The sequence below is a fragment of the Squalius cephalus genome (genome assembly GCF_949319135.1).
Source record: "Squalius cephalus genome assembly, chromosome: 20".
Taxonomy (NCBI): Eukaryota; Metazoa; Chordata; class Actinopteri; order Cypriniformes; family Leuciscidae; genus Squalius; species Squalius cephalus.
Genome location: NC_137141.1, coordinates 11,692,349 through 11,705,072, shown reverse-complemented (window position 1 = coordinate 11,705,072; position 12,724 = coordinate 11,692,349). Strand labels below are relative to the sequence as shown.

The 12,724-nt window shown below is 38.6% G+C and overlaps 1 protein-coding gene across 5 annotated transcripts in view; it reads right to left on the bottom strand.

Moving 5' to 3' along the window:
• Positions 1–12,724, bottom strand: part of npas3 (neuronal PAS domain protein 3) — a 321,902-nt gene that overhangs the window by 281,661 nt on the left and 27,517 nt on the right. For 2 of the 5 annotated variants that reach the window (XM_079853965.1, XM_079853966.1), the window contains exon 2: positions 7,703–7,774. The exons of the other annotated variants lie outside the window; for them this stretch is intronic. In XM_079853965.1, coding sequence (XP_079710091.1) covers positions 7,703–7,774 — 72 coding nt within the window. The remainder of the gene's footprint in view (positions 1–7,702; positions 7,775–12,724) is intronic. 5 annotated transcript variants of the gene reach the window in all.

Here is a 12,724-nt window from a genome sequence, read left to right as displayed (position 1 = left end):
ACTGACTGAAAGCTATATGCAAAGGGACGCATTAGCTTTATGAAACCTAAAGTAGAGGTGAAAAAATACTCTATAACCTACTACACAACCTTTTTTATCTCTTACCTCAGCTATGAGCCCGAAGTGCAAATGTACTGTACTAAATTCCCATTGCCCGGCAAATTCACTTTACTCAAAGGCAATCACGGGGTCGGCCTCTTTGAGTGAATGAAGCACTCCATTCGCAGGTACTTTGCAGTCTGTCAGGGAAGCTCCACCGCGGGCCCCTGGTGAGAACCCAGGCCTGGGGCCTCGGTTTCAGCATTAGCTGAAGCCGCACAGGGGCCGGGGCCAGCCGTGCTGATCTGAGGGGGGTGGGGAATAGTCTTTTGGAGACAGACGGAGAGGTCGGACACGCTCCATCTCACTGCCACTCAAACAGGCCGGACATCTGCGCTAGCTGGCCTGTACTTCAGGGAGTCTACTGACTGCATGGCCTGTGTGTGTACATGTACAAGTGTGTGTGGATGTCTGAAGACCTCTCTGTGGTAATGATATCAGTTACAGCTTAAAGACAACATGAGACAGCTTTCGCAATGCATTTTCCATGCATAATGTAAAGCATTTTCGAGAAAAAAATGGTGGACAGGACTTGATTTCATGCATTTAACTGGATAACTGAAATGTACACTCTTTAAATTAAAGGTTTCAAAAGAGGGGTTTCACAGCAATTTTGGTTCCACAAAGATACTTTCAGTGAACAGATTTGCGCAAACCATTTTTTTTTATAGTGAAGACCATTTTAATAATCTAAAGAACCTTTCCATGTGAATGATTGGAAATGTTCCATGGATGTCAAAGGTTCTTCATGGAACCATAGATTCCAATTAAGAACCTTTATTTGTAACTCTTTTCCCACCATTGACGGAATTTTCAGGTTTTCCGTGTTTTCACTGTTATATGCTAGGGGGTGCTATGACACATATTCTGAAAGAGTACTGAATCTCCCGATCAAAACACAGGCGAAAAAAGAAGAAAAAATATGTAAAATAACACGATCTTCAACATTAAAAAGCATAAATCAAAACTGCCAAACATTACAGAATAAAATTACGACCCAGGACGAGGTACAGGACTGTGCAACCTCAATCTCAATCTACTCCTGTGTATTGATCATCATTCTGAATCCGATCCAGATGTAGTCTTTGACAAAAAACGCGATTTTCAAATTTTTGCTCAAAATGTAGTTTTTTTTATGAAACTTACCCACATACAAGTGTTGATTAAAATATTAATGCATTAAGCTAGAATAAAACTTTTTTTTAAAGCAGAGGGTCTGTTCTTTCTTTTGATATATTGCATGTTCAGATGAAGAGTTTGGTTCCAAAACGCAATAAACCCATTTTGATTAATTTGAGTAAAAATGTGTTTTCTTTACCAAGAAAGTGGCAAGATGAAAACCACTATTTTCTGTTTCAAACTTTCACATAGCATTTTTAGGTTATAATAACATAAATATTTTTTTCCCCAAAATGCAATAAATCCATGACAATTTTTTTTTTTTCAAAATGAAATTAATCCATTGAATCAATATAAAAGTTATTTTTCATATTGAAACTGTTGAAAATACACGACATAGTAAGTTTATTAGTATAGTAATATTAGTATAATATTTTAGTACGTTTCACAGACAAAAACACGTACTTTGTCATATTAAGAACACTGTAGAGAAGATTCACATATTATAGTATCACTTTTATAACACTTGTAGGCCTAAAAGATTTTTTTAAAAGATTTTCTTCAACCCATAGCCCTGTTGAGCAAAGTCACCACAAGCTATTGATAGGTAAAGGAATAGCTATCAATAGCTCACAGTGACCTTGCTCAACAGGGCTATGGCTTGAGTAATGCCAGAGTTATGCTTCAAGTTTTAAACAATTAATAAAAATCACATTCATTTTTAGTGCAGTCTTGTGCATACTATATAGATCCATGTTTGTCGCGGTTTGGAAAGAAAGGGAGAAAACATGACAGAATAACACGGTGGATTTCCCATTTTACGTAAAATTACAAATGTACTTTTCAATACCGACCAGATACAATACTGATTTTTGCAGGAACTAATTTTTTTTTTTAAATGCCGTTTATCGCTAGCCTGGATGCCAGCCGAACTTAGCCCCGCCCACAACATTTTTAGGTCGGGAAGTTCGGTCTGGACTTGATCCGTTGTGGAGCTATAATGCCCGAACAAAAGCTGTTCGGACCAATCAAATTGTCAGGGCAGGCATTATACGATGATGGACAGATGATCAACAGTAACGTAATCATCCACGTCACCAACAAGCGTTTGGGTTGAATTAGTTTACAACAAAGATGACTGCCACTGGAGAATTGAGATTTCACACTTACAAATAAGTCAGATAGAATAAATGCACATTTGGCGTACTGTCCGAGGAGAGGGCTCCGGGCTCGGTATTCGGCCCCAACCCAAAGTACTCCCCCCGTATTCCTGGCTGTGGAAGAACAAGTCAAGAGTGACTGGAGGGATGGTGAAAACTGTCAAGGAATGTTAGGTGAGTTGACAGAGTGAATAAATATATGCTTCCTCTCATGCTGATAGGGTAGACATGGTAATTGTTTGATTGGATTGATTATTTATTGATTATTTGAACGTGCTCCTCCCGAACTCCTCCCGAACCGCCATCACGTCTGTTATAGAATCTGAGTATGACGATGTCAGGCTAGTTTATCGCATTTTGGAACCAAACTCTTCAGATATTCATACAACAAATATTCTGGGGGCCATGAAACTTTTGAGAAAATGATCAAAAATCTTGATGGGCAACTTTTTTTAAAAAAACGCTGGTGGTTTAAAGAGTTAAGAATGCAGTAGACTGTTATGCGATAAATATCAATCCACTTGAACACCTTATAGCAACACAGACAACTCGCTGTGGTACCATTTACTTTTTTATTTTTTTTCACAAAAATCTAGTTTAATATTCTTTTTCACACCCCAGCAGATTTGGCTATGTCAGCAGAAAAGAAAAGCTGTTTCAGAGTAGTAGTAAGTAATTACTTTTTGATGAAAGATTATGAAAACAAACAATAATGCGAACAGAGTCAATTTCATGTTGCCTTTAAGAACAGTGACCAAGAATACGTCTCTGCAAAGTTAGCGCACTCCAAAAACGGTGCAGTCAATTTAGAAAGCTGCTGTTTGATGCGCTGCCAGCGAGCGTTTCTTTAGCAAATACGAGCCACAGAGGCCCAAAAGACTTTTAAGAAAACTTTCATTTTGCTCTTTACTTTGTTATTCATCTCTTTTTAACATTTTATTCCACTCCCTAGAAACAAACTCCGCACGTTCTCATGGAGCACTTCAGTAAAGCGGCGTGCGAACGCTCCCGTGTCTCCATATATGAATACATTAGAGCGGGTGATTGTCAGGCGGTGCTGCTGGATTCCTCCCTATGGTCCCGCACGGCTCTGAGAGAAGAGAAGGAAAGCTCGCACTATTGTTAACCTCTTATCAGGCAGTTCCTAACACTCTAAATTGTTTCCCCCTCAGCAGAGGTTTGGCAAGAACGCCTTTCTCTTCCCCTCCATCACTCCCTCCATCTGTCTGCATGCCGAATTCCCTCCGAGTTAAACAGGTTGCGGGAACGCGTCCCTGAACGGTGCCTTATATAATTAATCAAACTCTCCGAGAGGATATCGATGCGATTCACATCTAAAATTCTCCAGGCAAAGTTTCGCCTGAAAGCAGGAACACAACAGAGCGAGAGAGAGAAAGAGAGAGATGAGAGATGGTGCAAGGTGCTGCAGCATTTCCAGAAATCTGACATCATGCCTTCACTGGACGGATACAGTGAGACTAGGGTTGGGAAACAAAAACTGGTTCTCATTCAGAACTGGTTTATTTTTTTTATATTGGCACCATTAATAGTTCATGACACCATTAATAGTTCTTGAACATCTGTATACCTGCAGATAAAACCCCATTCTCAATTATAATTATTATATTTATTATAAATATTTTTATTTTATAGTAATAGTTTTTTAATATCATTTATTTTGCTCTATTTATTCTATATAAATAAATTCTATTCAGATGTATTTGTATGACTTGTGATTAGTGGTGAACGAATTATTCGTATTTGATTATTTTTATTAAACCAGTCAAAAAGAATCAAAAGCTAAATGACTCACTCACTGACTGAATCGGTTGGAGAGGCTCCTGATTTACTGATTCACTGAACTAAAAGAGTTCTTAATGAAATCATGAAGGCACAATAATCATTCAATGGAATTGGAATCAAAACCATATTCTGGTCTCTGACCAAGAGTACTAAATAATCTTTTTCTAAAAATGTTTAGTTATAACTAGCACTGGGCCAACTCAAATGATATTTTGCCATTACTGACATCTCTCTCGTGTCAGCTCAAAAACAGCCGTTTTAATACATAATGCACAATTTGCTTCCAAATATTTTAGAAAATTTATAGCAATATTAGTATAGGCTATACATGTAAATATCAATTGATTTAATGAAATTAAAGCACCATACTTTTGCCATTGTATCAGTCATCTTCTAATCCGCTTCTTGGTATTGCCACTGGAAAACCCATCTCTGCTTGAGCACTAGAACCTTTTCTAACACAACCTAGTAACCCATTTAGTAAACATTCTGTGGTGACGTGCATCTTATGCGCTTTCAGTGCAGACGGCCTCAAGCTGGTCGCTTGCAGTGTAGACTCAGCGTGAGCCATCTCACATCACTGCGTTCACGATACTCTGATTGCAACGTTCACCATTGGTTTCCTGCTCACAAACTATGAACTTCCTGTATACAGAATATTTGGTGCCTGTATTTTCCCCCCATTATTTCCTCTCTCTGTAGCTCTGGCAGTTGGTGCTGTTTTGACAAAACACGACTAATGAAACTGTAAGCATCCCTCTGGTACTGCTCCTCCTTTCTGGGATAGCAAATGAATTTTTCTTCTGTACTGATTAAAAATTTACCTACCACATAGAGCGGAGCAAGAGTGGAATATGTAAATCTCCTCAAATTTCTCCACTTATCTCCATATCAAATGTTCTAGAGATGTACATTTCACACGTAAAGCTGCCGTGCTGAGATGAGACATTTTATAGTCGCAAATACCAGCATCTTTTAGACTCCCGTGTATATCAAAGAGCAACATTTATATCTGACAGAGCGCCGGATGGCCTTGTACTGCCGAATCAGATGGAGGGAAAAAAAATCTAAATCAAACAGGAGGAGTTTATCCCATCCACACACACATGTCCAGGACAGAGAGGGGTCTCTTGTTGTTTGGTAGCATTGACATTTGTAGAATGAAGCGCAGAGGACGTGTTTCTTTAGCACGTGTGCAGTCGTTCCCGCAGAGCCGCTATCACCGGTTCTAAAGAGTGAGACTGAGCTCACCGCGCCGCTGATACTGCAACAAAACACAACCGCTCGAGAGCCAGGTTATAAAAGGAACAACAAACACTTTTTAAAAAAAACAACTTTACCCTCTGAAGATGTGCTTGACATTTAACACTTCAGGAATGATCTGCATTAGCTCACTGGATAGCATTTGATGCATACAAATTACCACAGAAAATTATTTCAACTCTCTTCGTTTCATTTAAAACAGCAAAAATCACAATTAGAGTGAGATCTAAACATAAAGGTCATATTTTTGTTAAAGCACTTACATTAATTCTTAAACCGTGTATTATTTGTGTTATAAAGTTGACAAAATCGGCACACTCGCAGTGGGATGTCTAGTCTATATATCTGCGGGTGTTCAAGTACATTAGGCGTGTTGTCAGGTTAAGTTGTAGCAGACGGGTTTTGTTTAGACTATTTCTGGCTGGTTTTCATCATCAGATAACATATGCAGACAAGACATTTATATTCTTCTGTTGATTCTAGACAACAGTCGGGCAAAATACCTGCTAGCTTGATGTAAACACGGAAGTTAGGTCAACTTCCTTTGTGGTATCTTTGTCATCATTGCAACAAAGTTGAAAGCTACCCTATAGCACTAGTCACATGTTAACATGTCAAGTAACTGCCTTAGTGTACCAGAAATGTTAGCATTTTTTAAATTAATTTTCCAATAATCGATGCAACAAATGCTGAGCTTAACTTGTATGAACCCAGAAAATTCCCATAGAGAAAACTCAACAAACAGCATTGAAACATGAAACAGAATATAAAGAATATTGATAAAATATTCATATCAACAGCAGTGTGATTGCGATCTGAAAAGTGTGCTATATTACTGATTAAAATTTTATCTATTTTTTAAAATAAAATGTTATTATATTTTTCTCTGCCTGTAAGGCCTTGATTACATGATTTCCAGAGACATTTATTCAAAAGTAAACTGGGTCCATTTTAATTTCATGAATTTAAAATCCTCTGCAAAAGAATGAAGGTTTCTTCTCACAAACTACTTGTTTTTTTGTTTTTTTTTACCAGAAATCTCATAAAATACCACCGCAAATCTAGTTAGCAGTAATGATCATTCAAACCGTGCTATTGGTCTCACTTCTTTTACTGGATTGTAAAAACTGGGCTTCTGTATATAAAAAGTTCCAATAAAAAACTCTACATTTTACTTAAAATGAAAAACTTGTGACATTTATACCAGCATGCGGTGCAATTACGAGAATAATGCAAGTGCAAAACCTTTATAATGGTTTCAGACAGCTTTTCCACACAGCTAAAAGATCCAAGATCGTATTAAAGTACTTCTGAAATTAAATTATGAAACAATGCTTTTAATAGAGGCGAGAAAAAACACACGACTTCAATCACCTTCCTTTTTAAATCTTGTGGCACTGCACTAATTAATTCTATTGAAATGAGTCTAATTAAATTGGCCTAATAAGAGGCAGCTGACTGCCATCTCTGAGCACAGACACAAAGCTTGTAATAGTCAGGTTATCTCCACCGTCCACAGCCGCTCCGACAACGCTAAGCCTTGTAAATACAGGCCCCTCTTACACGGGCACCAATATCTCCGGCACTAGGGGAGACGAGAAAATTCCCACAGCCTCTGTGTGTATGTGTGTGTGTGTGCGCGTGTAAAAAAGACAAGCTTTTTTTTCAGGTGTACAAGACGACGAGGAGATTTTCTTTCTCTGAGAACATATTGTTCATTTTGTTTAATTGATGGGGAAAAATAAATTTCAAGTCCCTCTTTTAGCACCTTGGTTTTCAAAGAGGGGCCCAATTAAGGGTCCTCAGACAAAAGGAGATTTGGAGTGGAAGAGCTCTTCTCTTCCTCCGCGAACACTTTCCCATGACAGAGCGGGAATGCCTTCGCTCTGGAGTCACAGAGGAGCAGTGTGCAGGATGCTGTTAGTACAGAGAGGGAGAGAAACGCAATCCTTTGTTCTGCTATAGCAGGATCCCGCTCCGCCGTCGCAGTTTAAACGCTCATCTTTCACGGCTGCTTCAGTACTGAGAGCAATGTATAATGCAGATGCTTAAATTCATACGGAGCCGTGTGTGATTGACTAAACTCACACGTTAAACACAGAAGCATCATATCTGACGATGAGCCTGAGAATTTAGTTGTTTCATTTCAAATTCTGAGTCAAATCCTTACATTTCTGTCAACAGATGATGGATAAATATTTATCGAACGTCATTACACTAATGTGATCAAAACTAAACAATGAAAATGCTGAACTCACTTTTGATTCGTTGACAGACTTTCTGGGTCAAAATCTGGATGCGTAAAGGCCTGTTCACACCAAGGACGATAACTATAAAGATAACAATAAAGAAATAGTTCTCAATATTAAAAAATAGCAAAGTTCACACCACAGCTATAACGATACCGGCACAGAGAAACGTTGGAATCACTTTCAGAACGTTTTTATCCAGCTGATGAATGATAAAAACATTGACAGCCAATCAGAATCCATCCTGCTGTAAAGAGCTCGAACATTTAAAGGGATACTTCACCGATTAGCATTAGGCTTTGTATCAGTAGAAACTCTGTAGTATTTTCGAATGACCGTGCTTCCCTCCCTCATGTCCCCCTGAGACGAGAGATTTTTGTATTGTGTGTCTGGAAAAAAACCTCAGATGACGCAAAAATCGTCGTTTAGCGTCACCGGAGGCTTCTTTGTCCTGAGGCTAGAGACTACAGCCAGTAGGAGGAGCTCGTTCCGCAAGTTTTCAACCCGCCCATAGGGGGATCTCACAATAAAACGGCTTCTTTTCAGTTTCGAGTCAACTAGTAGCCTAGTTGTATCATTTCTTCCGATACTACCCTCTGTAACCGGTAGGCGTGGCTTGGGAGTGGCCTCGTAGGGCAGCGAAGCAAGTGCATTCTGGGAGTTGTTGTCTTTCATCCACATGAGCCAAAAATACATTTTTTGGCTTTTCTCAGTCTAGAAGGCACCAACTTCTAAACTAATTTCACATTTCTACTACATAAATAACCCAATTTAAATACACATTCATCTTTCCAGCGGTGAAATATCCCTTTAAAGTGACAGACAAGAATAAACAGAGCGATATCGTTGAGGCTAATATATTTATCTTCATAGTTATTTTTGGTGTGAACGGGCCTTAAGATTTTGCACATTTTTATTTTTTATGGAATACTGCAGTATTTATCAGTGCTTTTTTTTTTTTTTTTATGTATGTGCCCTCGTAATCTTTAATCAGAATACGGCCTATGTGCCATTTTATTTGCGTGGTTATTATGTGAGTAACAATAGTATATCCAATTATAATACTGTCGATTTATTTAAATTTCCTTATAAAAACTGCTTACAGATTTCCCTGTATTGAATGCTGACAGCTAGACTAAATATATAGCTAACATCATTATGGAAATGAAACTAAACGATATGCATGCTAACCTGACATCTGATGAATTTGCAGACATTTGGGGCCACAATTTAAAAGAATAACATTAGCACACATTAAATGACACCGAAAATCCTTCAGGCCTGTCAAAAGTGTACAAAATCGATGTGCCAGCATGTTTCCAATAACACTTGTTTCGGATTCTTACATTCCTCTGCAAAATATTTAGCTAGTCTCGTAAATCACTTAATTTGCACGATTCTATAAAATTGTTTGCTAGTAACGTAAATCAGAATAAACAAGCTCATTGTTTAGAAATGTTTTGACACCTGCTTAAAGCGCCCATCGCTGATCAAAACACACATGTCGTCCAGTCTACATCCATCATGCCGTTCATCTGAAATGCCGCTGAGCTTTGAAATGTGATTTACTGGATGTGGGATTAACTCCAGCAAAGCAAATATTTGAATGAAACAAATGGCTTAGACAACTGAAAGACATGTGCTTTGAATCATGTTTGAATTATGATAAATTAGATTTCAGCTCCAATAAAATCTTAGGAAGGAGAGCGTGAGCGATGTGACTCGGGTGGAAAATCACATTTGGAAACGTGTCAGCCATCGTGTGAGGTTTTCCCGCCCCGCACGCGCTAGGTCACTTTAACTAAGTGGATCCTGAACGACCGCAGGACAGACACGATTAAACCTGCCATGTTACTTTTAACATTTTCCTACAAACAAACACTGTTGCCTTGTGCGCTTAGAGTCTATCCCGCTACATGATGTCAAACAGCAGACCGAACACAACCAAAGAAGGTTGGAAAAATGTTGCTACTCAATACACAACTCTAAATCAAACGCTCAAACCGTTACGGAGCTGGACTTGTGCTTGGAGAGAAAATCTCATAACACTGTTCCAGTGTATTTCAGGTTTGTAATACGGTCCATAAATACCTTCCTTTCCTCTGCGTTCCAGAGCAGACTGGAGGAGAGAGAGAGTGAGAGTGCGACCTAAACTGAGCTACTGAATTCCTTTAGTCTGAATGAATTGTCAGCCAGCAACTTTTAAGAAATGACTACAAGCTCAAGTAGCGAAGAGGTATTTACCCAAGAATTCCCCAAATAAACTCAATAATGGAAGCTAAATGGAAATAATTGTGCTTCGAGATCAAATTCTGAGGGAAAAAAAGTCAATTCAAAGAAACATATGGGAAGCATTTCCTTATGGGAACGTTTCCAGAATGATCACGCAAGCTGAAAAATACATTGACGCTAAATATAAACCACAAAAATAGAGTTTGGCTAGTTTCATAAACAATAAAAAGAAGGGTAACTTTTTCAAACTCTGGCAATGCGCTACAGCCTCCCAAGAGGGTTGAAATGTTTCAAAAGAGATGAGAGGAGCGTTTGTGTTGAAATAAAAAATGGAAATACGCACAGCCTACTTGGTGGAGAATGCGGGCTGAAATCAGCCCCTTTTGTCTCTGAATTATCTGAAAAGAGACCAGCTAACTCGAGGCCTCCGAAAAAACCCACTTTCCACCGCCGCCCCCCCTCTGAAAATCAGCTCTTTCTGCCAGGGCTGGTGACCCATTAAGTATATTGTGTATATATGCAAACGGGAGGCAAGCAGGTGTCCGGAGAAACACTGGAGCTATGTCACAGTCTCCGATGGGAGAGGAAGAAGAGATCGGCATGATGGCGGAGGAGGAGGAACGGATATCGGGAAGGAGGGGGAGGGTCGGTCAGAGCAATGTCCTCTAGCCGGCACCCTAATGCAGTTCCCCCTGAAACATCCGCCTGATGGACGAGTCTCCTCACTCCTGCTTTCTAATCAATTTATTTAGCGGCTAAGATAAATATCCTGCGCTGAGGTCGGGGATTAGAGAGCCCTTGTTTGTGCTGTCTGTAAATGCGTGGTTACGGCGAGAAAGGCAAGGAGGGGGCTGTTACCGTAGAGCGGCATGTCTGTTTCTCTGTCCATCCGAGCGGCCGGGAGTGAAGTCCCAGCTTATGTTTATTTATTCAGCTGATGTCAATACTTTACACAGTCACTCAGGAAGGAACATCCAGGCCCGCGCTTGGCAGAGACGTGCACAGAGGAAATCTGCTTGTCATTGGTGCTGTTTCATGTCGCTAACAAATGCATCACCACACAAGTCAACCACAGGGGAGGACACACGTTACCCCCTCACAGACACGCATTACGGACAGACTGAGTGAGTTCCTGCCGAGAGAGGCGTGTGAATCGCTCTCCCGGTTCTGCCGCTTTGCTACTGATGGGTCTATAATGGTGTTTCCTAACCTTTTTTTATCTAATGTGCCCCTGCAGCCCTATAAGAAGGGCTCTAGTACCTCTTCATTGACACCAAAACGCTTCTCACTTTATGCTAGATTTCCTTAAAAAGGAACTGAATGCAAAGACATTCACTACAAAAAGATAATTGCGATAATTGTAACTTTTTGACAGGTCTACAATTTTTTCTTACGCTCCTTTTACATAGGTTTAAAAAAACGAGAAAACTTTCCAAGTACAATTTGGTACCAAGTACTCCTGGTTGGGTAAAACACTCATTTGTTGTTTTATTCCACATGGAAACAATTGTGAGTGAGTAAAAAAATTCCACTTGTTTAATGCATAATCCGACAATGCACAATGCTAAAAAGAACATTTCAGACTAAGCTAGTTTGGCCTTATTGAAACGCCTTTGCTCATTTAAGCTGGTTTAGTTGGTCTACCAACCTGACCAAGATTGTGTTCGCCTGGTTTAACTGGTCACTGATTTTCTGTCCTGACCTGACTGACAATTATACTAAAACCCTCTGAAAATTAGAAAAACAGGCAAGAATATCCACATAGGACAGTCTGAAAGACCAACAAACTACTTTAGGCTGGTTTAAACTTTTTTTTTCTGTTGCTTAGCATTTGCCTCCATTTAAAAACTGCTATAAAATTTTTCTACAAAAGTAAAAAGTCACAAACTATTATTTTTCTGTGACAATTGTGTCAATATTAGCTTAGCAATATTAGAAGAAAAAACGTTGTTGGTTTAAAATTCACAAAGGATAATGCAGCTAATGCTTAAAATTATTAATTGGTTTGAGTAGGGTAAACTTAAATTAAACAAATTAGTTCAATCAAATCCACTTTCTTTTTCTTTTGAGTTCACAAAACTGACACATTTTAAGTAATCTGAATCGTTTCATTGTTTTGAGTTTTATGAGCTTGTTTCTTTTAATTTAGACAAACTTAAATTTAACTGAAACTGGACTGGGATTTCTATTTCCCAGCATGCTTTGCCATAATACTCGAAAGAGAGAGTAAATGCTAAAATTATATGTTAATATTATATGTAAATGTTATATAATGTTTTTTTGTGCACGATTAACGTTAAGTAGATTTAGTAGTGTTTATTTTTTTGCTAAGCTAAATTAGAAGAGTTTCTGTTATGTGTGTGAGGGGGGGGATGCATGAACTTGGTTTGAGAACAGGTATATGTTAAATGTTCTATATTGCCATATTCATTCAGCAATTGCTTTGCTACGCTAATACTATCAAAGCATTGTGTTACCAATTAGCAAGTTAGCATTTACTGAATTAGCTAGTAAAAGCTTTTCCACTACTAAAGATATTTAAGTTGAGATTACATGATCATTTTAAGTTAAATGTATGAATTAGCTTACTCAAATATTTCAAGTTTACAGCAATTAAAGTGTACGAGTACAAAATTAAAATCTGCCAGTTCTGTTTACTTAAACTCTTATTTTCTTTTGGAATTGCTGACATTTTGATGTAACTGATTACCTCAAATTTATTTAGCTTTGCCAACTTATTCGGTTTTACAGTGCACCTCTGGCAAACTATCATTAACATACTATGATTTGGAATGTCCT